The sequence below is a fragment of the Enhydra lutris genome, unplaced genomic scaffold (assembly GCF_002288905.1).
Source record: "Enhydra lutris kenyoni isolate GAN:26980312 unplaced genomic scaffold, ASM228890v2 scaffoldscaffold47, whole genome shotgun sequence".
Lineage (NCBI taxonomy): Eukaryota > Metazoa > Chordata > Mammalia > Carnivora > Mustelidae > Enhydra > Enhydra lutris.
Window position 1 is genome coordinate 13,534,961 of NW_019154131.1, and position 27,086 is coordinate 13,562,046.

General features: G+C 39.1%; 1 protein-coding gene across 1 annotated transcript in view; it reads left to right on the top strand.

Moving 5' to 3' along the window:
* LOC111156589 (ADAMTS like 1) overlaps positions 1-27,086 on the top strand; it is a 934,723-nt gene that overhangs the window by 570,754 nt on the left and 336,883 nt on the right. The window contains exon 4 of the mRNA XM_022517576.1: positions 228-273. Coding sequence (XP_022373284.1) covers positions 228-273 — 46 coding nt within the window. The remainder of the gene's footprint in view (positions 1-227; positions 274-27,086) is intronic.

The following is a 27,086-nucleotide window of genomic DNA, read 5'->3' on the forward strand; positions in this document are numbered from 1 at the left end:
GGAACACAAGCAGGGGGAGCGGGAGAGGGAGAAGCAGGTTTCTCGCTGAGCAGGAAGCCTGATGCGGGACTCGATTCCAGGACCCTGGGATCATGACCTGAACCAAAGGCAGATGCTTAACAATTGAGCCACCCAGGCACCCCGAAACTTGTTTTTATAAGCAAATAGATTCAATTTTGAGACTTTCACAGGTAATAATGAATCTGTTTTTTCTTTTTGTCCCCTAGGAGCTGTGAGGGAAGAAATATCCGATATAGAACATGCAGTAATGTGGTAAGTATTGAGCTTCTGTGACTGTGATAATTTTTTTTTTAAGCTTTGGAATAAAATCTATTTTAAAATTCAGTAAATGCAAACAAAATACTTGAAAAACAAACTTTTTTTAAACTACAGATAATATTTTTTTAAGAACTAAATAATGTTAAGCAGTTTCATGTCGCCTGAACAAGAAATCAGTTAGTGTTTCTGTAAGTTATTTTTCTCACCCTGTAGTGATGATGCAACCTGAAAAAAATAGGTATCTTGAATGTTCCTCAATATAAACTTTCAGCTGAAACTAACTAGACTATTTCAAAATAGGGACTTTGTTCTGTACTTCATCTCTGCTTTCTGACTTTTCACATCTAAGTCTCTTGAGAACCTCTTGAGAGGAATGATAAAAAGGAAACTACTGGGGTCTTGTGAAATAAGTATTAGTTGATCAAACTCAGATTTGACAAGTTCATTTATTCATTCAACAAATACTGTTCCATGCCAACTCTGTGTAAGGCACTACACTAGTACAAGGAAAAATAACATGTGGTCACTGTCTGGAAACATCTGTGATAAAGTAAGAGATGCAGAGAGAGAAGATAGATGTGCACATAACCACATTCTAGCACAAAGTATGACAAATGCTCTAAGAAAGGGATAAAATTCTTTGTGGGTTAAAAATGGAGAGACATCTAAAGGGTCTCCAAGGAAAAAAGGTTTTAGATGGGGCTTAGAGGACCAGGAGGGCTGTGACGGATCCACAATGAGTGTGAGGGGGTGACAGTCAGTCCAAGTAAAGGGGACACAAAATGTTGAAGGTGTGCTCTGCATACAGATTTGGATAGGGTTGTGCCTAGCAGTATGGAAGAAAGTAATTGAAAAATATTTTGAGGTTACACCTTGAATGGATTTGAATGCTACTCTTCCAGGCTTATATTAGTTCAGTGAATGATGGGGGAATCACTAGAGGCTTTGGAGCAAGAGGATGGTATTGTAGTTTCTTTTACTTCGAGAAGATTAATTCTGTAATGATATGAGGGATGTTCTGGAACAGGAAATGGATGGGGAGCTGGATGCAATCAGGTCTTAAACCAGAAGGAAATAGATGAAAGAGATAAAAATCAAGGTCACTTTGCAAGACCTAACAAGCAATTTAAATTAGAAAGATGAGTTGAGGTGAGAATAAAGGAAACAGAGGTGTGTACAAATTTTGAGCTCTTGCATTGGCCCATGTCTGTTAGAATAGCTCTTTCCTCACTATCTACATGATTGGCCTTATTCCTTAATCCTTATTCCAGTTATCTCAAATGTTACCTCCTCAGAGAGGTTTCCTTGGTCACCTCATCTGATAGCTTGTCCCACTGCCCAAACCCGTGTCTCACAGCAACCTGAGTTCCTTTGCAGCACTTTCACTTTCTTCATAGCACTAGTCTTTACCAAAATTTATATTCTTTGATTACTTGTCTGTTTTCTGTTTTCCTACTCTAGAATGCAAACTCTATGAGGATAGGAGCTTCATGTATTGCGTTGTCCCCTTTATCCCCCCATGCCTAGGACTGTTGACTCACACATATTAAGCATATGATAGAAATTTGCTGAATTTAAATGAATAGTCAGGCTTCTGAAAGAATGGTGGATATCATGACCAAAACTAGGAACATTGGGAGGAGGTTTGGGAGAGGGAAATGACAAGTTTGGTTTAAGGACCCTATGGAGTGTGACGCGCAGGCTGGACTTGTAGGTGTTATAGTCAGCTGTGCGATGGGGATTTGATCTCGGGAAAGGGATCAAGGCACAAGCCATAGAAATACAAATAAGATGTATAAAACTTGAAGATTGGGAAGCTTTACATGGTAGAGCATGTAAAATCATAAGAGGAGAGAAGTTCTAAATTGAGATAGAAAGAAAAAGACTGCCAGGTAATCCACAAAGAGAACCATGAGAGAAGTAGCAGAAGAAATAAGAATTCCTGAAGGTGTTCAATAGGTTCAGTGTTGCCGATAGGTTGGACACTGAAAAAAAGCCTGCTGGGGCAATGGTTTCTATGGTGTACTAGGAACAAAAATCAAGATCACAGCGGCTAAAAAAGTATATCAATGGGAAAATGGAGTCGATGGGTATAAGCTATTCTTAGTATTCACAGAGGTATCTCATCATCTGTGGAGTCCCATAAAGCTAGGTGGGTAATTGGTCTGTTTGCAATGAGTAAACCTTGAGAGATAAGTTGACCTAAAAGAGAGACTGATCATCTGAGGAGGTGAAGGGATAGTTCCTGCCCCAGGTCCCAAAGGAGACAGTAGGTGACAAGAAAAGGAATCTTGGTAAAGGAAAAGACCATAGGCTTCACTCTGAGAAAATAGAAGCAAACTGAGAGAGGAAGCATAAGGAACTAGAAAGATTTTGAAGAAATGTTGAGGCTGCTTGGGACACACAGTCTTAAGCTTCTCTGTAGAGTTTTCTCCGTCACCTGCTCAAAGTGGAGGAGGTGCGTTGAACTTAAAGACGTAAGCAGGAAGACCCACAACAGCCCCTGGGGGAATCAAGTGGAAACCATCAAAGCAAACAGGGGATGATTAGGTGGCAAAGAGGGGTTCAGCTGAGGCCAAAAAGCTTGATCTGACAGAGAACAAGGGGAGAAGGGTGTTAGGACTTAGTCCAGTAGTACAGCGAGGCACTGGGGCAGGAATAGAGAAAACTGGCCTTAGAGGTGACCTGCGGCCAGAGTACAGATGAGCTAGGCTGAGAGAGAGACCAAGATGAATGAAAGTATATATATTTTTTAATCCCCAACCAGGGAGAGAGTGCATGCAACTAAAAGGCATGATCATTGGGAGTCAGAGTTATTTTTCAGTGGAAAATTTTGCCTAGTTCATTTCTTTATTTCCACTGAAGATACTAGGAACTGCATAGGTTCAACTGCCAGTCGGTTAAAAGAATTAAATCTGTAGTTCTTGAATTTCGAAAAAAAAAATGGCATTGACAGAGTTTGTTTAGAAATGATATAAAAGAGGGGCACCTGGGTGGCTCAGTGGGTTGAGCCGCTGCCTTCGGCTCAGGTCATGATCCCAGGTCCTGGGTTCAGGCCCCACATCGGGCTTTCTGCTCAGCAGGGCGCCTGCTTCCTCCTCTCTCTCTGCCTGCCTCTCTGCCTACCTGTGATTTCTCTCTGTCAAATAAATAAATAAAATCTTAAAAAAAAAAAAAAGAAATGATATAAAAGAATGATTAATAGAAATATACTTTAGCTCATTGGTTGTCTTTATTATCCTTTTTAATATAGTGGTAGCTTATATATCAGGGTTCTTTTTTTTAACTACCATGATGTTATTTAAGAATCTCCATAATGTCCATTCGGGTTCTTTAGAGCTTTTAAAATAATGGAAAGGGTCCAAACTCTCCTATGCAGATGAATGCCTAAAGCATCATGAGCAGATGTCTGCCTACCCTTTCCTTAAAGCTCTTCAGAAGCAGCCTACAATTTCCTTCCTATCATTACGAGCATTCTCATGGACAGATGGAGGCTGAGACTCTGACCTAATTTTATTTAAAACCCATTGCGTTACCTGCGCCAACTCTTTATAGCTTGTAGAATCAAACTGACCCTGAGTCTTATTATGAGAATCTGAAGTTTTCAAATCATTTGAAGCTTATTATTTTTTTTTTCTGGCTTTTGGCCACGACAGAAGCAGCATTGCCAAAAAGCAAACGAAAAATCCCTTAAGAAAGAATCTTTTCATAATCACATTCCAGTTTCTCAAACTAAGAAGTTCAGGGCAATTCAGTTAAATATTCCGCTTTTAAAAATAAATACTTGTTTTGGAAAAACTCAAGGGTCTCTTGTTAGCTAAGCCTCCAGGGTCAGTCCTTAATCCCTGACAGCTTCCTGAGGCTCTTCTGACCCTCTTCTCCACAGAGTCACCCTCTTTCCTATTCTTTGTAGGTGCCACATAGGACATTTCTTTAGGTCCTTATTCTCCAAGACTGAGGAGGAGAAAGTATCTCCTCGCTTTTCTAATTTCTCTGTGTTGCCTGAAAAATCAGTTCACGTACTTTGATGGTTTCCTTGTTAATCACTCTACAGACAGTGTCAATAAAGAAAGTTCCCATGATGTTTGCCTAGTTCTCGTAGTCATGCTACCTTCTTCTTTTTTTTTTTTTAAGATTTTATTTATTTATTTGAGAGAGAGCATAAGGAGGAGGGGCAGAGGGAGAGGGAGAAACAGGCTCCCTGCTGAGCAGGTAGCTCTATGTGGGACTCTATCCTGGGATTTTAAAATCAGGACCTGAACCGAAGGCAGATGCTTAACCGACTGAGCCACCCAGGCACCCCCATGCTACCTTCTACTATTTCTAGCTGTTCCAAGTAGACTATTTTAATTTCTAAGGACATAGAGCATCCAACCTTTCCCATTTCACAGTCCCTGTTCCCTTGTAGGAAAATGGCAGGGCCATCTCTCCCTAGAAGGAAAGACTAAGGTTACTATTGGGAAAAACAACAGGTATCAACTAGCAAACCACTCAGGTGGGTCATTTAGGTCTCATATCTTCCCTGGCACCCCTCAAAAAGGTTTCCTTAGGTCACATATTCATGCCTATTCAAATTAGACCTCAAATCTGGGCCCCTTAATCTTAAGTAGGCATATTAAATTGACTTTCAAAGTGTTTAGATTAATATCGTGTTACTTATGAACTGTTTCTTTATCACCATCCTTAATCTTCACAAGAGTTGACATTTAGGAAACAGTGACCACAATGAGCAACGTAGCTGATGGGACTCAAGTTCTTTATCAAGGTCTTATTGCTCCACTACCACATTTTACTATTCTTAAAAAAAAAAAAAAAAAAAAAAAAAAATCTCTAAGACTAAAGTTGGGAAACCACATTTCTGTATCTCTTCTAGAACTCTTCTAGAGGTGAGTAGGCAGGGATTTCTGGGCTAAGAGGTCAGGAAAGGTCCATGTCTGGTTTTCTCACTAGTGTATACCTAGTGTCTAGCACGAAGTAGGTAACAACGGCTTCTCAAACAGAGTGTCAGTGGACACAGCCACCTGACAGGGCTGCCCTGGGATATTTTAAATATTTCAAAGGAACCACAGCACTTCCTTTTTTTTTTTTTTTTTAATTTATTTGACAGAGATCACAATTAGGCAGAGAGGCAGGCAGAGAGAGAGGAAGGGAAGCAGGCTCCCTGCTGAGCAGAGAGCCCGATGCAGGGCTCTATCCCAGCACCCTGGGATCCTGACCTGAGCTGAAGGCAGAGGCTTTAACCCACTGAGCCACCCAGGTGCCCCACCACAGCAATTCTTGAGTGTGTTGGGCATTATGCAAACTACTAGATCGTGCTATGTTCCTTTCTGTAACATCTTTGCCCCACACCCAGTTCTCCTGAAGCTTTCATTAAAAGCAGGGACTTAGAGGGACGCCTGGGTGACTCAGTCCATTAAGTCCCTGCCTTCAGCTCAAGTCATGAATCCAGGGTTCTGGGATCAAGCTCCCTGCTCCATGGGGAGCCTGTTTCTCCCTCTCTTTCTGCCTGCTGCTCCCCCTGCCTGTGCGCTCTCTCCCCATCTCTCTCTCTGTCAAACTAAATAAATAAATAAAATCTTTAAAAAAAAGAAAAAAAGGCAAGCACTGTGAGAAAATCAACATGGGACTGGAGATGAGGGTGGCATTGTCCAATCCAATTTCATACATTGAGAAGTTTTGCAGTACTCAACAAGTGCAAACTTAACCAAGAGTCAGTAAACCTGGTTATTTATGAATGAAATTAAAGCTAATTTTTCTTTCAAAAAAAAAAATATATATATATCCCCCCCTCCCCCAAATAGCTACTAAGTCACTAAGATGCAAATACCTATTGAGTTGTTTGGACCTAATGACTTAATCGATGGAATTGCTGAGATATGACAGGCGCTATGAACAGATGAAGCTTAGCAACCTCTAACACATGGTGGGCATTCAACACATCTGGTGAAAGAATGATGAAATCCTAAATAACAAAACATTTGAGTGGAGCATTTCCAAAATGATAGGAATGTTTCCAGGCTACAATGGGAAAGAGTGTTATAAAAAATGGAAATGGGGTTTGTTGAACAATTTCTGCTGTGACCCACTGTGTCCCACACACTTTTTCTAGGCACTGGGGTATCTTAGCTACAGAGAAAGGTAAGCCCCTGCTCTCATGAACTTACTCTCTAGTGAGAGAAAGCAGGTTATAAACAAATAAAGATAAGTGTAACAATTTCAGAGTGAACAATTCTGAAGGAAATCAAGCAGGGATGGCATAAAGACCGACATGGGGGAAGCTGCTGTGGGGGGGTGGGTAGTCAGAAAATTCTCTCTGACCTGACCTTGTGGCCCCATTAGAACATGTGAAGGGGGAGGCATGAACTAACCCAGTTTCTTGAGGCTCTGGTAGGTCAGTTTATGAGGAATGGTACCAGGTATGGTGCAGGGAAAGAGGTGCTTATCTGTGCTGAGGAGCCTGAACGTACCCCCAAGTGTCATTCTGTAAGGGGCATTTGTAGCTTCTAAGGGCAATGGACATTGTTTGCAAGAGGACCAGGAGGCTAACAGGAAGGGGATTACTCTAATCACCCCTGCCTGTGTATTTCTCTTCTCTCTTCTCCTAGTCCCCAGAGCCAGTCAGTCTCAGACTGAAATACATGAAAGGCAGTGGAAGGTTCTCTTAACCTCAAGTAACACATTTCTTACCCGAGAAAGAAATTCTGAGGGAAAGAATGTTGATTTCTTCCTAATAAATGTTCAAAATCCTCCCCCTACTCCAGGGGGCTTCCAGAGAGAACCCTGGGCATCCAGAGTGGTCCTCCACAAGGCTGACTAGACTAGGGAGCACTGGACCTAAGAACCGTGCTTCCTGCAGGATCCACTCATGATTCCCTCCTTAATGAACCACCTAGCTAAAGAGCAGGAATTTTCCTTCTACAGTAATCTTCCCTGAGAAAGGGAGCACTCTCAATTTAAACTCTGACAGCACATGTCTCTCCCAAGTAACTTTATTAGGACTTCAGTTGTAAGTTAATATGACAAAATAGCGGTCAGCCTCTGCTATCCTTACACATGTGCATTTAGCCTTGTAATGGCCATCTCTGAGAGGCCATCGAGATATGTGGCTAGGAACTGAGAGCGACTTAAAGGACACACTTCATTTTTCAACCCATGGACACGAAGGACTACAAAAATAGTAATCTCTCAGTGGGCTGCCACTTAGTAGTTACGTGCTTTTGAAACAAAATTCGTTCATCTCTGTTTTCTTACCTGTAAAAATCCCCTTCTTACATATATCCAAAGAATGTTTGTTAATACAGTGTCTGTGGTAATTGAAAAACTGGAAACAAATATAAGGGGGCTGGTTAAATAAACTGTGGTGTGTCCATATCATGGAAACTCTACAGTCACTAAAAAGCATTAAGTTGGGTCTGTCTGTACAGGCCTGTAAAGTTTTTCCAAGACATAGTAAGTGTGAAGGAAGCAGGTTGTGGAGTAGTATCTTTAATATGATCTCAGTCAGTTTTTAAAAGTCTCCAAACTGAGGTATGTCTGGGTATGTGGCATACCATAAGGTCTTAAAGGACCGTATCAAACTGGTCACAGTGATGACATTATGCAGAGAGAGGTTTTGAGTAACTTATGAAGGACTTTCCTTTTTTTATTCTGTATACCTTTGTAGTACTTTAGGTCTTTTACAATGAACACATGTATTCTTCTCTTACAGGTATAAGTTTAAAAATATAGAAAAGAAAATGAGGTCAGGGCAAAGTAATCTGAAAGTCATGGAATATATAAATTTAGTTTTTAAACTTTGGGGAAAAAAATTCACAGTTTTTCTGAGGGTTACATGTGGAAACATCTAAAACGCAGTGAGCATGCTCAGTAATGTTGGCTCTGCCCTCCCTCAGTCTCTTTGTTCAATTTTCCCTTTCTGTGGCAAAGTACTCTTTCCAGGAGAATACCCTATTTACAAAAGTGAAAATTAGATCCCTCTAAATTCCTGAAGGTCGGCCTCACTGTGTGATATCATGGAGAACTTTTCTTGGATCATTTTACCAAACAAACAGGTTCCAGGTATCCTGGAACAAGAATATTAGAAGTGCAGGCTTATAATGCCCCTTCCTGTAGATGAAGTATAGGAAAACAGACTTTTTTAAAGATTTATTTATTTATTTGAGAGAGAGAGAGCACAGATGCATGCATAGGGGGAGGGACAGAAGGTGAGAGAGACTCTCTGCTGAACAGGGAGCCCCACCCAGGGCTCTATCTCAGGACCCTGAGATCTCAACCTGAGCTGAAATCGAGAGTCTGACGCTTAACTGACTGACTGAGCCACGCAGGCGCCCTAGAAAACAGACTGTCTACACAGTGCCCACTCCATAGGCTGAACAATTATGTCTCTGGCAGCTTTATTGCTTGGCTGGTCTTTGGCCAGACAAATGCTTTGTTGGAATTGCTGTATATTCTCAGAAATATATCCCAGCAGACCAATCAATATCCCCCACCCCCAACGAGTCTAACTTCCCACAAAGCTAGAATGAATGTAGAATGGTGACTTAACTACTTGTAGGGCTTTATGGTTTGTGTGTGTGTGTTTTTTTCCTTTCAACATTGAGAATCACTATTGCTGAGACAAAAGGATGTTCTTTAGGGAACACATTTTCAGGGACATCTTGATTTTCCTGATATGTATCATAATTCTTTCTATTTATGCTGAAACTAGTAACAAAGGAAAATAATAAAAATAATAAAATGTAATATTAATAATAATATTAATAAAATATTAATATTAAATTAAAATAATAATAATATAAATAATAAAAAGGGGGCAAGTAGTGATAAGGGACTTGTATTGTTTCCCTGCGGACAGAGTTCCTGTCCAACCTCTGTCAGCCTGAGCGCTAAGCAAGTTTGAGCAGCTGGCTAATGAATTCATCTCTAAAGCACAAGGATACAGTATGCCATGTGGATAACTAGAGGTTGATTTGGGTTCAGAATACATCATTTCTCTTTCAATAGTTCAATGCTGAGCCTTTAGAATTAAATGGTTGAAGATATCTGCAGCAATTACTCCAGGAAAAAAAAAATAAAAAGCCCTCATACTTTATGACGAACTGTTTTATCATTTGTGGCATAAAGAAATAAACATTTTTTTAATGATTCACAGATTCCTTCATTTGGTGGATCTGGTGGATATAGATCTCTCTGCAGTGCTTGCTGCCAGGCAGCCAGCCAAGTTTTTGGGGGATTTTTCCCTCCCCAGCGGGTTGGGCCCTTCTGCTTTTCTTCTCCCCTAGGCCTTCTTTTGACTGCTGCACACATTTCTTTTCTTTTTAATGCTTTTCCTGACATGTCTTTATCCGACCCCTCCGAAGTCTCCCTCTACTTTTCCTTTCTCCTTAATGTGTTCTCTTAATGTGTTTCTTAGCCTCTGCCTCAACTTTTTACTCTCTGGAAGGGGGGTGACATGAACATGACTCCATGGGGAGAACACGGGCTGGGCAGCTCATCATTGCTCACTCTGTGGTTGGGCAAGTTCTCTGGATGACTCACAGCCCCAGTTTTCTCAGTCATGAAGTGGCAACAAGAGGTGTGTTCACTTCCCACTACTCCTGTACAAAGATCCGTGCAGTGGTGTAACCTCATGGGAGACAGGCAATGAATTCTGGATCCTTCTGCCACCTTCTGTTGGCGAAGACAGGTAAAGAATGGTCTTCCCAAAGAGCTAAGTTCCTCAGCTGGGGATGATCTTGCCCTCATCCCTAACGCAAGATAACATGAAGATCTCCAAATTGTTGGGGAAAATACAAAAGGAAATATATTGTTATGACTAATTTCTGCTGTTGGCATCCTTCTGGTGTATTTAAACGCTGTAGGGGAGTTAACCCCCTCAGCTGGTCACAGTCAGTTCATTCTAAGCCAGCAACATCCCACAGAGACTGTCAGAGGGAACGTTGACAACACTTGTAAATAGCCTTTGAGGGACATGAGCTGGCCTCCCTGAAGTCACATGTTCTAGTTCACACGTGTCATGCTAAATGATAAGAACTCAGAGTGCCTCACGTAATAGCCACGCTCTTTTCCTGTGACTGGATAGCTAACTGTCAAGCAACCGCTTTCTTAAGGCTGTTAGTATGGACAGAAATTCCTACTTGGTCCACCAACCCAGAATTTGTTTCCTTCAGTAGTCATGATCATTTGCTATATTGAAACTCTCTGAGGAAAAAAGTCAGCTAGACCTTTTGCAAGTGTGTGTCTTGTTGTTAATGGTCCAGTACTGGCTTGATTGATTTTTGAAGGGAAGAAAAACCCTTCCATCGATTCACCTGATGCAGGGGTTTGAAGGATTGTCTACCATTTCCTAGAGTGTTGGGATTTATCAGACTAGAAAAGCCGGTGTGAGTGCCTCTCCCAGCTAGCTCCAGGACCACAGGCAAGCATTTTTCTCCTCTCTGTGCAGGAATCTCTGTTGAAAATGACTAAAACACTGATCATATGCCTCAAAGGGATCCTGGCAAAATCATAGATCTGTAGAAGAGAAGGATTAGAAAGGAACTCCTTTGTTTTGGTTATCTGCTCAGGGCCAGGCCGAGTGCTAGTGACTAATTCATTTAATTCTCATATCACCTTGAGAGTTATTACTTTGATTTTACGGATTAACCTATCTGGACCTTTAAAGAGATAAAATACTTTATCTAGTGGTTCTACTGGTGCTGCTAGGTTTCTGTAAGGCCAAAATCCATGCTCATCTCAGCACAATGAAAAAGGGTATGTTAAGGATATAGACTGACTCATTTAGCAAATAACAAAACTACCACACCAAAGGGTTAAGGCTCAAGCATCTTTACAACATATGCTTTTTTTTTTTTTAGAAGAAGAGATATTCAATTAAGTTTACTACAGCAGCTACAATTCTTGAAGCCTCGAAGTATAGGAACTGCTGAGAATTTTAAGATGTGCAGCTCAAATGCACCTGAAGAGGCAAATTTAGGTATCCTTGCTGAAAACATCCCCAATTCCCTCTCCTTTGAGCTTCTCCTGTCAAGAGGCTATAAATTTACTGAGTCAATACTTCTCAAAACCTACTCTCTCAAGTCCCAGTTTCTGAATTACACAAAATGCATGCTGGCCTCTGGTGACCCAGGGAGAAGCTCAAAGCGGGGATTTGACAGTGACTTTGAAAGAAATTACTACTGCAGTTTTCCCTTGGCAAAGTGCCTTGTGCAATGAAACGAAACAAGCTGTGATGCATAGGTTGCTAACGTGCAAATACTTGTCTGTGCTCAGCCTGCTTTCCATGAGACTCGAAATGATAAGCAACATCAACTCTTCCAATTAACACCAAGATGTGTTGAAACTCAGGCACCATCAATTCCTGCACTTTTTCCTCTGAGAGATCACTCCCAGACCTTTGTGCTGAGCTTCTGAGTGAAGGCCATTATTCAATTAGCCCACTTTCCTACTGTATTGTGCTTCTACGAATCTTTTCTTCGTATGCTTTTCTCTGCATTTTAAGCATCCTCCTGCTTTTCAGAGGAAACCGTGGAACTTACAGAGTCTATCTTGGAGGTTTGGCTGTATTTTTTTCATTATAATCTCACGATGAGCAAAGCTACACATGGCCCTTAGGGTGCGTTTAACTTAGGCTTCAAATTCTGTTTGGAGTCCCGAGTGAAATATGGTCATCACAGAAGGATGGGGAAGTGAAGCATCATTTAGGTGGCTTTGCCTTCAAATCTTTGCCCAGCAAATGTCCTTCAGAGCTCATTTGACCTATAATGTACCACTCTCCTTCTCCCAAGCAATATATTCATTACAAAAACTCCTGCTCTCCACAAACAGAAGATTTTAAATGATGTATCACTACATTTCACAAAGTGGAATTTATAACTTTTTAATTTTTCTTTTTCCTCCTCCAAAATACTGCTGGGAATTTTTTACTTGCAATGTTTATAGATCCTGAAATGCAACTTGGACAAACCTCTCGATCCTTCTAGAACTGGAGTTTGGAAAACAATTTTCAGACAACTTTCTGTGGAGCCACCTTGACCTCCTTGCTGGGTGGTGAAGATTAAGCAGCCAGGTTTCTATGAACATCACCCCTACTGCCTTCCGATCGCCTCTGCTCTTACATAAGATTTTTGGGGCAGGGGAGTGGAGGGTTGTGGAAAGAGCTCTGCAACAAAACAAGAGTATGAAACCCCCTGCTTTATAATAGTCCTCCTAAAAGGTCTTCTAGTTTCTGATTATTTCTAGGGAAGAACTGTGTCCACCTTATATATATTTGTGTGCAAGGCTAATAGCAAGAGCGTTTCTTATAAGCTGATATGTACTTTCCTATGACTTTCATTCAACTTTATTCACTCTGTGCATGCCATTATGCTAGGAGCAAATGACAACAAAAAGATTTGTTCAAGATTGTCTACTCTTAAATGTTTTGAAACTGAAGCCGGGAAGACAAGACAGCCAAAAATACAAATATTTACAATTCCATGCAGAAAAAGATGTGAAAGAAAAGTGTAAGGAAAGAACTAAGAGAATTTCAGATCAGTCTGGTATTCCCTCTGTTTCCAAACTGGCACTAGTGTCAACGATAAAACCAATGACACAGCCAAGCTCAAAAGCAAGAGTAAAAGGTCCATAGACCAAAAATGGAGCATACGAACAAGATGGCAAGCAGTGCTGATGGTCACGGGCTTTTGGGATCCATAACTAGAAGTAAGCAATGATTAGCCCCTTCCAAGGGATAACCAGGGCTAAATTTACTTGTACTGGAGAAGGAGCCCCTAAGCCAGGTAGAGAACTTCATGTCAGAAGCCTGGATGTGCTCTTTGTGTAGACAGTAGCTGAAGTTTGGTTTGGTTTGGTTTTAAATGATGACGTTTTGCCTGCAGTGAGAGTTTTATCTGAAACAGTGGGTCTCCAGAGGCTGTTAGACATCATGGACTGAAACTACCAAAGGACACTTGGGCTCATGATTGGATTTGCAATTTCCTCATTATGGATTAAAACCCCAACTTCCAGGGGTGCTGCAGTGGCTCAGATTGTTAAGTGTCTATCTTGGGCTCGGGTCATGATCTCCAGGTCCCGGGATCAAGCCCCACGTAGAGCTCCTAACTCAGTGGGGAGTCTGCTTCTCCCTCTTCCTCTGCCTCTCCCCTTGCTTGTGCTCTCTCTCTCTCTTAAATGAATAAATAAAAAATGCTTTTTAAAAAATAAAGTAAAATAAATAAAACTCAAAATTCCAGCCTAGTAATCTGATTCTGAACTGGGAGCTGTATGAACCACATGGAGATGATCACAAAACTTTTAGGGCAGTTGGGGACAAAGAGGAAAAACAGGAGAAGCAAACCCTTTCCATTGAAACGAAGTCTACAAATATTTCAAATTTCCAAAATTTCAAAATTTCAAAAAATTTCCAATAAATATATCAAGAAAACGAACAAAATTAATATTCACCCCAGATAAAATGTGACAAATGAAACAGTTTTATTAAGACTTTAAAGTTGATACAGTCAATCCTTATTTGTGGATTCCAATAATCATGAATTCACCATTTCTCTAGAAATTTGTCCCTGGCCATTTGCAGACATGTGCAGAGTGGCAAAAAATTTCAGTTGTCCAGCCAGCACACTCCCAGCTGAGGTGGTGCCTTCTTGTTTCAGCTCTTCTACTATAAACAAGTGTCTTTTTCACAATCTACGTAATGCAAATTTTTTACATTTTTCTGTTTTTTATGGTGATTTTTAAAGTGCCCCCCAAGCATAGTGCTGAAGTGCTGTCTGGTATTTCTAAGCACAAGAAGGTGGCGATGTGCCTTATGGAGAAAATGTGTGTTACACAAACTTTGTTCAGGCATGAATTATAATGTTCTTGGCTGTGAGTTCAATGTTAATGTATCAATAGATATTAAATAAGGTGTCTTTAAACAGAAACACACATAAAACAAGATTATATATTGGTTGGTTGGCCGAAGTATGAGCAGAGACTCATTGGGACTGTGAGCAATGATAGTATTTTCTTAATTCAGTGTTTATGGTGACTTAATAGAAAATAACCACCATGAATAATGAGAATTGACTGCATGTGTTTAAAAGAAACACATTGGGGGGAAAAAAAACTATTGAAAATAAACAGTAAACGAGAGGGGAAACCAGGCAAAGATGAAGTAATATATTGATGAACAAAATAAACTATTAGAAATTGTACAATGAAAGAATATTGTAACTGAAACAAAAATATCATTAAATGAGATGAAGTCCCAACTAGACACAAAGAGAGAACTAGTGAATTTGAAGATAACAATTAGAAATTTACCCAAAATACAGCTCAAACTTCCAGGTACCTGATATGACAGAGCCTTTAAAAGATAGAGAACGAATAAAATATTCACTCTCTATGTACATGTAAGAGGAACTTTCAAAGAAGAGAATGGGGGACATAACATTTCAAATATTCCAGAAAGGAAATTCTGAGGACTAGAGTCCTCAGACTAGAATTGTGGCTGAAGAGAAAAAATAAAATACAGACCTACACATGTCATAGTCTTCGACATCAGAAGAATAGTCTGACATGAAAGAAAAGGGGAAAATACTAAAATCTACCAGAGGAACAACAGATAACCCATAAAGGAATGAAAATTAGACTAAAGGCAGACACTTCTCCATCACCTAGAGTCTAGAAGATAATGAGTGCTAATGGAAAAGTGCTAGTGGAAAAGAAGTGTCAGTGCAGAATTTGGTACCCTCAACTATCAATCAATACTAAAGGCAAAACCCAAAACGTGTTCTGATATACAAAGACAAGAGATTTCATTACCCACAGATTTTCACTAAAATAATTATTACAGGATGAGTTTCAGAAAGAAAAAGGTAGACTCTAAGAAACCATACAGGCATACAAAAAAAACAATGATGAGCCTGCAGGGGTGTGAGAGCGTGTCTGTGTATGCATGTATGTTTCGTTACTAATATTCCTAGTTCTCCATTCCTAATTAGCATATGAGAGTATGGAACTTTTCTAACCAAGTTAGACAATACCATATAAATGAGGAGCTTTGGCCGATATATATTATTTTCAGGGGGAAACAATCAAGGTCAGTTTCATAATGGCCACACTCTTCTCCCTTGTAGTCGTGACCAAGGAGTAGTAGGTCACCAAGTAGTGACCAACCCTGTGTTCCAAAACTCGCTTCTCACAGGTGGTTTGGGAACCAGCAGCATTAGCATCAGCTGGGCTCACATGAGAACTGAAGAGTCTTGGGTTCCATCCAGGTCTGCAAATCAGAATCATCATTGTAAGGAGATCCCTCAGATGACACGTCTGTGCATTAAAGTTTGAGAAGCACTGTTCTATCAGTTAATACATCCTCTCCCAATATGAGTCACTGAGTTACCCCACAGATAACAGCTGCTGTGCAGAGTCAGAGACTCTATGAGTGTGAGATGAACTTTTACTGAATTAAGCTGAATAGATTTTGGAGATAGTCTGCATTTTCAAAATCACCTAATGGGGGGCACCTGGGTGGCTCAGTCAGTTAAGCATTAACCTTTGGCTCAGGTCATGATCTCAGGGTCCTGGGATCAAGCCCCGAGTCAGGTTCCTTGCTCAATGGGGAATTCCTTGAGATTCTTTCTCTCCCTTTGCTGCCCTCTACCCCCAGCACAGATGCTCACTCGCTCTTGAACTCTCAAATAAGTAGAATCTTCAAAAAAAAAAAAATAAAAAAATCACCCAACCTATGCTGACAGCTGTAGTTAAGGTGGTGGTAGACAGAAGGGTCCCCCAAATATACCCATGCCCTAATCCCTATAACTTGAGAATATATGTCGCATTGCATATCAAAAGGAATTTACCAAAGTAATTAAGGTTGCAGACCTTAAGACAGGAAGAGTGGCCTGAATTATCCAGGTGGGTCTAATCTAGTCATGTGACACCTTAAAAGCAAAGAATTTACAGCAGATGGAGGCAGAAAAGATATGACAGAAGAAGTCAGAGAGACCATAGCATAGGAAGGCTTTTAAACACTGTGACTGGCTCTGAAGCAGAGGGGGCCCTGCTCAAGGACCAGAGAGAGAAACCTCTAGGAGCCTGTTGGCCTCCAGCTGACATCTAGCATGGAAAGAGGGACCTCTGCCCTACAACCGCAAAGAATTGAATTTGGCCAAAAACCCAAATGAACTTAGAAGTGGATTCATCTCCTGGCTCCAGAAAGCAACTTAGCCTTTCCAACACCTCGCTTTGGCCTCAAGAAAGAAAACTGTAAGTAAGCCAGGGACCCGGTCAGCAACACTCTACCTGGACTTCTGTCTTCCAGAATTGTGAGATAATCAATCTGGGTTTATGGTAACGGTTAAGGGAGCAACAGAAAAATGAATAGTCATGGGGCTCCTGGGTGGCCGAATTGGTTGAGCATGTGCCCTTGGCTCAAGTTATGATCTTGGGGTCCTGAGACTGAGCCCTGATGTTGGGCTCCCTGTTCGGAGGGGAGTCTGCTTGCCTCTCTTCCCACTGCCCCTCCCACCCATTCATTTGTGCTCGCTCTCTCTCAAATAAATAAATAAAATCTTTTAAAAAAAGAAATAAATTGAATACAGCCAGTAAACCAACGGTTGAACACAACTTGTTTTCAATTAATGTTTGTATATTAACAGCATTGTGGTGTTTAGTAGATATTAAGATCTTTGCAATATTTGAGAAGAGGATAGAAATACCAAATACAGTGAGATTTTTACAAAATTCAAGTTGATTATCAAGATTTTGAAAGTATTTAAAGAATGGAAATGCAATCTGTAATTTCCAAACTAGCAGAAGAAATACTAGAAAACAAAGATAATCTTGCCAACTTAATAGAAGGGGGGAAGAAGGAAAAAAACAGCAAAGAAAAGCCAGAGTAAACAGAAAATACAAAACAAGATAATGGTTGCTCAAACTTAATAAAGCAATTCCACAGTTTTTTTCAGTGATTGTTTCTATTCTCAGCCCCACACGAATTATATATATTCTCTTGATTCCATATTCTTGCCAATGCTTGATATTATATGACTTTAAATTGTCTAATCTTGTGGGTGTATTCCTGGAATATACCCAACTTGGTCACATATATTACACTTTTTGTATGTCTGGTTTGGGTTTCCTAATATTTTGTTCAGGTCTTTTGCATGTATGTTTATGAGTAATTTTCTTTCATATACAATCCTTACCTGGTTTTGATAAAATGGGAAGCGTTCCTTCTTTTTCTAGTCTTTGGAAGAATTTATTTCAGATTGTGATTGTCTGATCCTTTCATGTCTAGTAGACTTTGCTTGTAAAGTCATGAGCAAGATTTTTTTCTTTGTGAGAAGATTTTTAATTACTGATTGAGTTTTTTTAAAGGCTATATGAAGTAAAGCATGGCAGCAAAAAGAATGAAATTTGGGGCCACATTCTCCGTGTTCATTCTCAATGTTGAGTTACTAACTGTATAAAAGTCATTTAACCTCATGGTGCCTCAGTTGTCCCAGCTGTAAAATAGGACACGTAGTTGTGTCATGAGGACTGAATGAGTTGATATAGGTAACCCACGTAGGACAGCACTAAATTCATAGTAAATGCTACATAAACGTTTATTTTTATTTTCGTTATTTCTGTTTCTTCTTGAGTATTTTTTTCCTTTTGAACAGATTTTGCCTAATACTAAATTTTCATATGTTACGGGCATGAAGCTGGTCATGCTTTTCTGTTACTATCTTTTGTATCTGTGTTCTTTTTGTGTCCATTGATCGTGTTTGGGATTTGTTTTTTTCATCTTACTGTTTAATAACATTTTCAGAAATTCATATACTTTAGTAGTCTTTTTAAGTGGCCAAACTTCAGCTTTCTTGAGTCTATGGTTTCTATATTTTCTGTTTCATTGATCTTTGTATTATTTGCATTTGCATTATTTATATTTGATCTGCTTTCTTTGGATTTTTTATTGTGCTTTCCCTAATTCCTTAGGTTTGATGCTCAGTGTATTAAGTTTCAGACTATCTTGTTTCCCCATATAAATGTTCAACCAAATACTGCTTTGGTTGCTTCCCATAATGCAATAAAGAGAATTTCATTATTCAGTTCTAGGTATTTATAATTTGAAGCAAAAGTAATGGAAATTTGACAGTTATTTACTAGTCTATTAACTCCCAAATATATGGCAGTTTTCAAATAATCTTTATTGGTCTCTAACAGTTATATTGTAATTTTGTTTAAAGTGATTTTTTTAACTCAATTTCTTTGAAGTTTGTTAATATTTTCTTTATGACCTAATATCCACGTGTTGTTGGAGAAAACATGCAATCCCTGATCTAGAGGTGTAAGCTTCTATATATGAGTATATCAAACATTTAAATATGCTTTTCAAATCTCTTACTTCAACGATTTTTTTAACCTGCTGGAGAGAAGGATTTTTGAAGTGTTCTACTTTGTTGGTTAATTTGCCAATTTCACCTTGTGATCTCTTTGAATTCTTTAGAACATGTGCTATTAATAGATATGCATTCTAAAAAGGTTTTATCTTCCTGGGGAATTTTACCTTTATTCATAATGTAGTGACCATATTTATCAGTAGTAGTGCTTTTTGCCTCAAAATCTGTTTTGTCTGATATTATTATAGCTGGTCTACATTTCATTATGTTAGATTTATCTCATATATCATTTTCATTCTTTTACTTTCAATATATCTCTAAGTTTGAGTATCTTGTGTAACTTTACACAAGATTTGTGTAACAGATTAAATTGTAATCTGGACATCTTTGCTTTCTTCACTCTTAGCATTTACTATGATTAATGATAAAATCGGAATTGTGTCTACCAGCAGATTTTGGGATCTCTAGTTCCTACCTCAACATTTCTTTTTTTTATTTTATTTTATTTTTAAGATTTTATTTATTTATTTGACAGAGATCACAAGTAGGCAGAGAGGCAGGCAGAGAGAGAGGAGGAAGCAGGCTCCCTGCTGAGCAGAGAGCCAGATGTGGGGCTCGAGATCCCAGAACCCTGAGATCATGACCTGAGCCGAAGGCAGAGGCTTTAACCCACTGAGCCACCCAGGCGCCCTTCAACATTTCTTTTTTCCTTTTTTGCCTTCTTTGAACTATTGAGACTTTTTTATTACACTTTTCCTTCTACTGGTTTTAAAATTATACATCATTTGCTATTCTTTTAGCGGTTATTCTAAATCTCAATATGCATACTGAAGAGCTAAAGTTAAGTAGTATCTGTACCTGCCTATCAAACAATTCAAGTCTTTGAAAACATTTTAACTCTAATTACCCTCCTGGAAACTTATATGCCTTTGTTGTCAAGTGTTTGGGCTCCATTTTTATTAACCCCACAGATTAGATGTTTTGTGTAGTCAGTGCTTTATACAGTCAGCTCATCTTTATTAGCCCCACAGATTACTCCATATAGTCAATGTTTATTTAGCTATACTTGAAATAGTCCATTTTCTTTGATCTCTATTCTTTCTTAAATCCTAGATATTCAAGGCTCATTTTTTTTCTGTCTGGAGTACATCCTTTAGAAGTTCTTTCAGTGAGGGTTAAATGGAAATAAGTGCTCTTGGTTTTCTTGTTGTTTGTGTAAAGTATCTGTATTTAGTTCTCTTAAATATTAATTTTGCTGTGAAAATAATTATCTCTCTTAACACTTTAAAGAGGTGTGCATTGACTTCTAATTCCCATATTTGCTGTTGAGAAGCCAATTGTCATTCTAATTGTTTTTCCTTTGTCTTTTCTGTTACTTCTTTTATGATTTTATCTTTATTACTGGTATTCTTCAGTTAGCTGTGATCTGTGTAGAACAGATCATTTGTTTATGCTGTTTGATTTTCATTGGACTTTCTGGTGCAGGATTTGTATTTTTAATTATTTTTCCAAGAAAATTCTTGGAAAATAATTTTCTCATGCTTTCTATATCTTTGCCTCTCTGTACTGTGTGTCTTCTGTAATTTCAACTCTTCTCTCCTTTTTTTTTTCAACTCTTCTTTCCATTTAACAATGTGTCTTCCTTACTGCCTAATGCCCTCCTTAATGTGCATCACCCCATTCCCCCCTACCCACCTCGCCTTTCTCGACCCTCAGTTTGTTTCCTAGAGTCAAGAGTCTCTCATGATATTCTCCCCATCTATTAAGTTTCTAAGCCTTTCTGTATATTTCATTTGCCTACCTTCCATTTTAACATTTTTTAAAGAATTCTCCATTAGCATATTAAATTTTATTTTGTATTCTGTGTCTGATAATTTTCCTACATGAATTTTTTGTGTTTCCTTATTTCTACTGTCTCCTTTTCATGTCACATTTTTTTTTCTCATATGTTTTGTGATATTTCTATGTGCTTTCATGATTGTTGAAATTTAAGACCACTTTCCTTGTAGCCTAGGTTAGTGTGTGTACTTTCTGGGAGAATTACATCTGCTTTTGAGGGAGAGGATGTTGGAATGGGGTAGTGATCAGAATGAATCAAGACCACTTTATACAAAGTTCTTCACTGTCCGTTTTGTGTGAATTGTGTCCCAGATTCTCTTGAGTCCTGTTATTAGGAATTCTGAAGGAGACTTTTGCCCCATTCCTCATTGGCAAGTTTCCTTGTTTTTCTCTGTGAAGCTGAGTGCTTTTGTTTTGCTGGTATCATCCCATTTTTATTGTTGTTGTTTTTGTTTGTTTGTTAATAAACTCTGCTGTTCACAGAAGTTTTAGGTTCACAGCAAAATTAGGCAGAAACGTTTCCCATGTGCCTATGCCTAGCACAAGCAGAGTCTTCCTGACTAGCAACGACCTTCACTGGAGTGGGGGTGCATTTATTATTATTTATTTATTTAACACTTATTACAACCAATTGACCTACATTGACATATAATCACCCAAAGTCCATAGCTTACATTATGGCTCATTCTTGTTATTGTATATTCTATGGGTTTGGACAAATGGATATTTCATATATCCACCATTGTAGTATCATACAGAGAAGTTACAGTGCAGTAAAATTCCCTATGGTCTATCCATCACTCTCTTCTTCATAACCCAGAAACCACTAATCTCCTTACTATCTCCATATTTTGGCCTTTTGCAGAAACGAAGTGGGTTTTTTTCTCCCCTTTTCCTAGTCCTCTCTGAGGATTTTGTCTTAAGGTCTAGGCATTAGGTGGGGAATCTTGATTCTCTTCCACAGCTTACAGTCCATAAATGTTATCCCTTGTACCCTGCTCTTAGAGGCTACGAAAATGGAAATCTCTAAACCACCAGGAAACCAGCAGATCCCTTTAGGATATCCATTAATTTCCTCTCTGAATTCATGCTTTCTCATTACTTTTGTCTCTGAGAAAAACTCCTTGCCAACTCAGCTGTCCATTTAACATTTCTTTTATTTTTATGAATTATGGTGTTTTTAGGTGTTCTATGGTAAGAAGCTTCCTCAAAGAATCTAGTCCTACATTTTGTTACATCTAGAAGTCCCTTCATCCAATCCTTGATTGGATTAAGTAATAGATATCTGGCATAAAGTTTGTTCCAAGCTTACCATAGGCCCTTACTAAACCAAAAATAAAATACAGGTTGGTTAGTCCAAGGATGAAAGTAGTTACAGGGTGCTATGGCATCTCAGAGGGAGTTGCCTGGCACAGGCAGAGAATAGGAGGCTGTCAGGGAAGATGACCAGGAAGTGATACCTAAGCTTTAAGGAGTCAGCTGGGTGAATATGGAAGCCATATTGGATAAAATCAGTCAGAGGAACTCAGCATTGAGGGAATGACAAGTATTCCAATGTAAAGTGTGGGGAAGTTGGAGAGCAGTCTGGAGAACTGAGCCTCTAGAACAGAAAAGACCGGTCAGCTCCCACAGGAACATGCTGAGGTATTTGTCACACTGCCACACCACACTAAACAGGAAAAACAGGTTGAAAGAGTTCTAAGGAATACTGACAGAGTGCATCATGGCTCTTTCCTTTGTCACCTTGTCTGGATTCAGGCTTAAAGGGAAACAAAATATGAAGAGAAGTAATCTCTATCCAGAAGTTATCTTCTAATTTCAAATTTTCTGCCACTCTCCCTGTAATCCTGTAGCTTGATATACGGCCTCAGTACCCACCCTCCTCCTTCAAATGGTGAGCATCACAAAGTCAGGGAGTATATCCGACTATTCCCCATAGCCTGGTCTTTGGCAAGTGTCTGTTTTTTGAACATAGTAATTAACAGTTATTGGGATTGATTAAGTAGAAAGCATTATTATTCATCCAAAACTGACTCTAGATAAAGTTGAATCCATCTGCATCCCTCTTTACTTTTGCCTCCTGCTGCCCACTGAAGGAAATGGAAGGTTTACATGCAGAGGACAAGGGAATCAACTTTGGAGCAATGAGCTCTTCAAGATGAGTCTGGAGCTCGGAGGCCATGCTTTAAGTTTCAAAGGACAACCTGAAAACACTGGGGTTTAGGGGTCAGAAAATATATTTCTCTAATTCCTTTTTGGTTTCTTAAAATACGTCCGTGGTCCAAGATCAACAAACTAAGAAGTATGAGCACATAGGAACAAAGCTGAGTGTTGTCATCCATTAAACTTATAACCCAGTACATTTGGCACGTGATATTGTTTGATTAGATTCATATGTTAAGGCATTCAGATCAGTCACTTTAATTAAAATGATGTTTAAACAACTAAATAAAATAGTTCTGGAGATAGCAAGACAATGGGGAAGGCAAACCTGGATTAAAAAAGCCCAGTCTGAGGTCCCTCTGATGTCCCCCTAAAGCTGTGTAGCCCAATACTTCCATGGTATTGGAATAATAGCAATAGCAAACATTTGTTGAGTACTTACCATGTGCCCATATGGATTTAAACGTACCTTAACCCATTTATGTTCCATTAGCCCACAAATCTACCATAGGACAGTACCAGCCACCTTTCAACCAGGGTAAATCTTGAGACCCTAGGCAGGGATAGACCTTTCCCTTTCATTTAAGAGCTGACTCCTTTCACTGTGTTCTGAAAATGGCACCCAATGGCCCAATCAATGGCTGTAACTAACTAGAAGCTGGCGAGAGAAGGATTAAAGGAGCAGTGATGGACCCATCCTCCTGGGCGAGGTCAAAAGAGAGAAGAGAGAAGGCAGAGATATGATTAGTGATGCATGTAGGTCCTAAGCCCCTAGGAGTAAAAGAAAGGGGAAAAGGAAGGAAATTTAGAAGGGGAACTGGGAAAAGAAAGCAAAGAACTTCTAGGTCCTTACCCAAAGAGTGCCTAGAGGTTATTTCAAGCCATTCACAGTACTGTATCACCTGCCTCCAAAAAGGAGCCCTGATTAGATACAGTGCCAGGAAAACAGACAAGCTCTCGGGATTCAGTGGCAGCCAAAATGAAGTGAAGCTTGCAGGCCACATTCAGGGGGTTTGTGCCAGACAGTGATGGAGAGAAGGTGAGGCAAGAATGTGGGGGTTTCCTCTCAATTTTCTAACATGGTATTTATCCTGAATTGCTCTAGACAGTGTCCTTTTTCATTTTTCTTTCAAGTGACTGGTACAAACCCCGCATGTTCTGGAAGATAATTTCAGTCTTCATATTTGCTCCTTTGTAATATGCCAAGCTATAGTACCCTTTCCCAATAAATAGAAACACAGTGAAATTGTTATGCAGTCGTGACAGTTTAAGTATTTATCGGCTAAAATATTCCCCTTGTATAGTCTTTCCTCTAATCTGACTCTGCCACAAATATTTTGGTAAATGCAGTTTGAAAACAACAACCAAAAAAAAAAAAAAAAAAAAAAAAAAAAAAAAAAAAAAACCCCTATGTAATTGTGTGCTTATAAAATGAAATTGTATGCCATGTCCCAAAAAAAGATTACAAATGACCACTTCCAATATGCTAATTTGGAAGGGGAGGGGAAAACGTTTATTTTAAAACTATAAAAAAATCGTAAAAAGAGAGAAATGCTGATTTAAGAAAAGATACTGCTAAATTGGAGCTAATTCAAAGAAAGGGACTAAAAATAATAAAAGGCCTTAAGGAATGAATATTTTCAAAATTGAGAGAATTTAAAGAGTCTAACATGACAAACTACAACCAATCTTACAAATACCTCTGGGGAATTGGATTCCAAGAGTCTGCATTATTCAAAGGAGAAAAAATAAAAGGACTGAAATAAAAGCTACCCAAAGAAAAAAAAATGAACTTATAAAACTAAATGTTTTAAATGTTTTTGCTTAGATCAGCTCTCAGATGCCTGGAGTCATTAAAAACTAGCCAGGCAAAGCATTTGTTTCCAGATAACAAGCTCTAATCGAGTAAGTAGGGTGTGGTTAATGATTTATTATATCATACATTTTTGAATCTCTTATGTCTGGACCTGAATGACACACTGGAGTGGTTTAGAGCTGTTCAGTATACCCGTAGTCAGTGTTCACTTAGGAGGCACAGAGTAGGGCACAGCCAAAGTTTGAATAAACTAGAGAGTTCCATACTATTTTACAGGGCCCCAAATCTATAAAGATGTTCTTTGATTGAGCCTAAACCTGATCCAGAGTAAGGCATTAAAATGGTTAATGGTTAGTTTTTGTGGGGACTTATTTCCCTTAAAGATATTTTCCAAACGTGTTGACAGTTTGGAAGAAGAATAAAGAAAATCAGCACATCTTTTACACCAGGAAAAAACGAGAACAAAAACAAGGACTTTTAAATAGGCCTTATATAGGAAAATGTCGTGTCCTAAGAAAGTCTGTTGGCATTTTCAAAAAGAAGGAAGAACGAGCCAAGAATGACCTCTACCTCCTATAGCACCACCCTCCGGAATGGACCCTATTTTCTGTACTTTGCACTCACAATGATGTGTTAGAGATTTAAATATTATGTTCTTGAAATATAATAGAATTGCCTCCATACAGACTGTCTAGACAGGGCAGGGATGTCTGTTTAATTTCATTTTATGTAGCAGCTAACAGTCTTTTACAAATAAATGATTTTGATGATGATGTTGATGTTACTGTAAGCAGGTGGCCAGAATTTGGGGGATAAAGCTTGATACCTTAACATTAGCCCTTTATAGTGCATGCATATAACATGGAGTGTTATATAAAATTTACAAATGTCTGGCTATTTATTGAATAATAAATAATTTCAGCACATTTTATGTTTCTTAATATTACCCTGTTAAATTTGTTGATGTGAAGGAGGAAATATCAATCTGCCTATTCAGAAAGCAGGCAGGAATCCCTACTCACTTTTCCTGGTGTCTGAAATGCACAAGTATTCTTGTATATTTGTATTTTAAAGAAAGGGTATTTAGATGTCCCAGCAATGAGAAAGCTATCAAGATTTAGATTTCCTGCAAGAGATGAGAAAATAGAGTTGGAGTTTCTACAATGAAAAATAGCACCTCTGTTTCATTTAGTTCATGTGTTAGTCACTCATTCTTTTAACAAACACTTGAGTACTATTCTATCAAAGCAACCCAGCCAAAGATTCCTGTCCTTCTGGAGCTTATGCTTCTGCAGAAGGAGACAGACAATTAAAAATGAGCATGATAAAGGAGTAAATTATATGGTATACTTGAAAGTGATTAAGTGTGACGGGGGGTGGGGGGAGGAAAAGTTGAGAGGATAAGTAGGAATCAGTAATGGGAATGGATGGTGCAATTTTATGGAGATTACTCAGGGTAGGTCTATTTGAGAAGGTGATATTTGAGCAAAAACTTGATGGAGGTGAGGTAATTAGCCACTTGGAATCTGAGCAAAGAAAATTCTAGGCAGAGAGAATAGATAAAACTTGTGTCCTAATGTAAAAGCATTCCTGTAGTGTTCAAGAGAGAGCTGGGAATCCAGTGTGGCTAGAACCAAGTGAAAAATGATGACAGTAGGAGGTGATGGGGCCAGATCTTTACCTCCAGCTGAGATGAAGATTTTGGCTTTTATCTGAGTGAATCGCGAAGTTGTAGCAGAAAGTTTATACAATTTGCTCTGTGCTTTAATAAGCTCATTCTGGCTGCTACACTGACAAAAGTCTCTAGGAGAGCAGGGTAGAAAACAGACCATCAGTTAGGAGACTATGGCAATAATGCAGGTGACATAATGATGGCTCAGACTAGGCTGTGGTCAGAGTCTACATACTTTGTCTAAAAAACCAGTCTTTCCCAATGGATCGGATGTGGGAGTCAAGGATGACTCTAAGGCAGTGGTTCATAAAGTGTGGTCACCAAACTAGCGGCATTAGAATCATCAGGGAACTTGTAGAAATGCATATTCTTGGACCTCACCCCAGATCTACTGAATCAGAAACTCTGGAGGGTGGGGCCCCAGCAACCTTGTATTTTTCACAAGCCCTCCAGGTGTCTCTGATACATTCTCAAGCTTGAGAACCACTGCCTGAAAAGAATGGAATTGACTGTAACTGGGAAGGATCTGGGGAGGGAACAGATCCAGGGAGAGGAAAAGGATCAGGGGTTCAGGTTTGGATTGGTGAGCTGGTGATGTTTTAGACATCCAGATGGTGAGGAAGCCCTTGTGTATCAAAGTCTGAAATTCAGGAGAGAAGTCTGAGATGGAAATAGAAATTGAAACATTGGTTCTGTTTCTGAGAATTAAATACCATATTATGTGGGTTGTATCAGTGGATATTTACTGTTTAGTTGTTTCCCCTTAACTTTTTTTTAATATTATCTTTATAATTTTATTTTTTATATTTTATATTATTTAAATTTTTTGAGTTAACACACAATACAAAATTGGTTTCTGAAGTAGAATTCAGTGATTCATCACTTACCTATAATACCCAGTGCTCATCACTGTAAGTGCCCTCTTTAATCCCGATCATCCTTCTAGCCTATC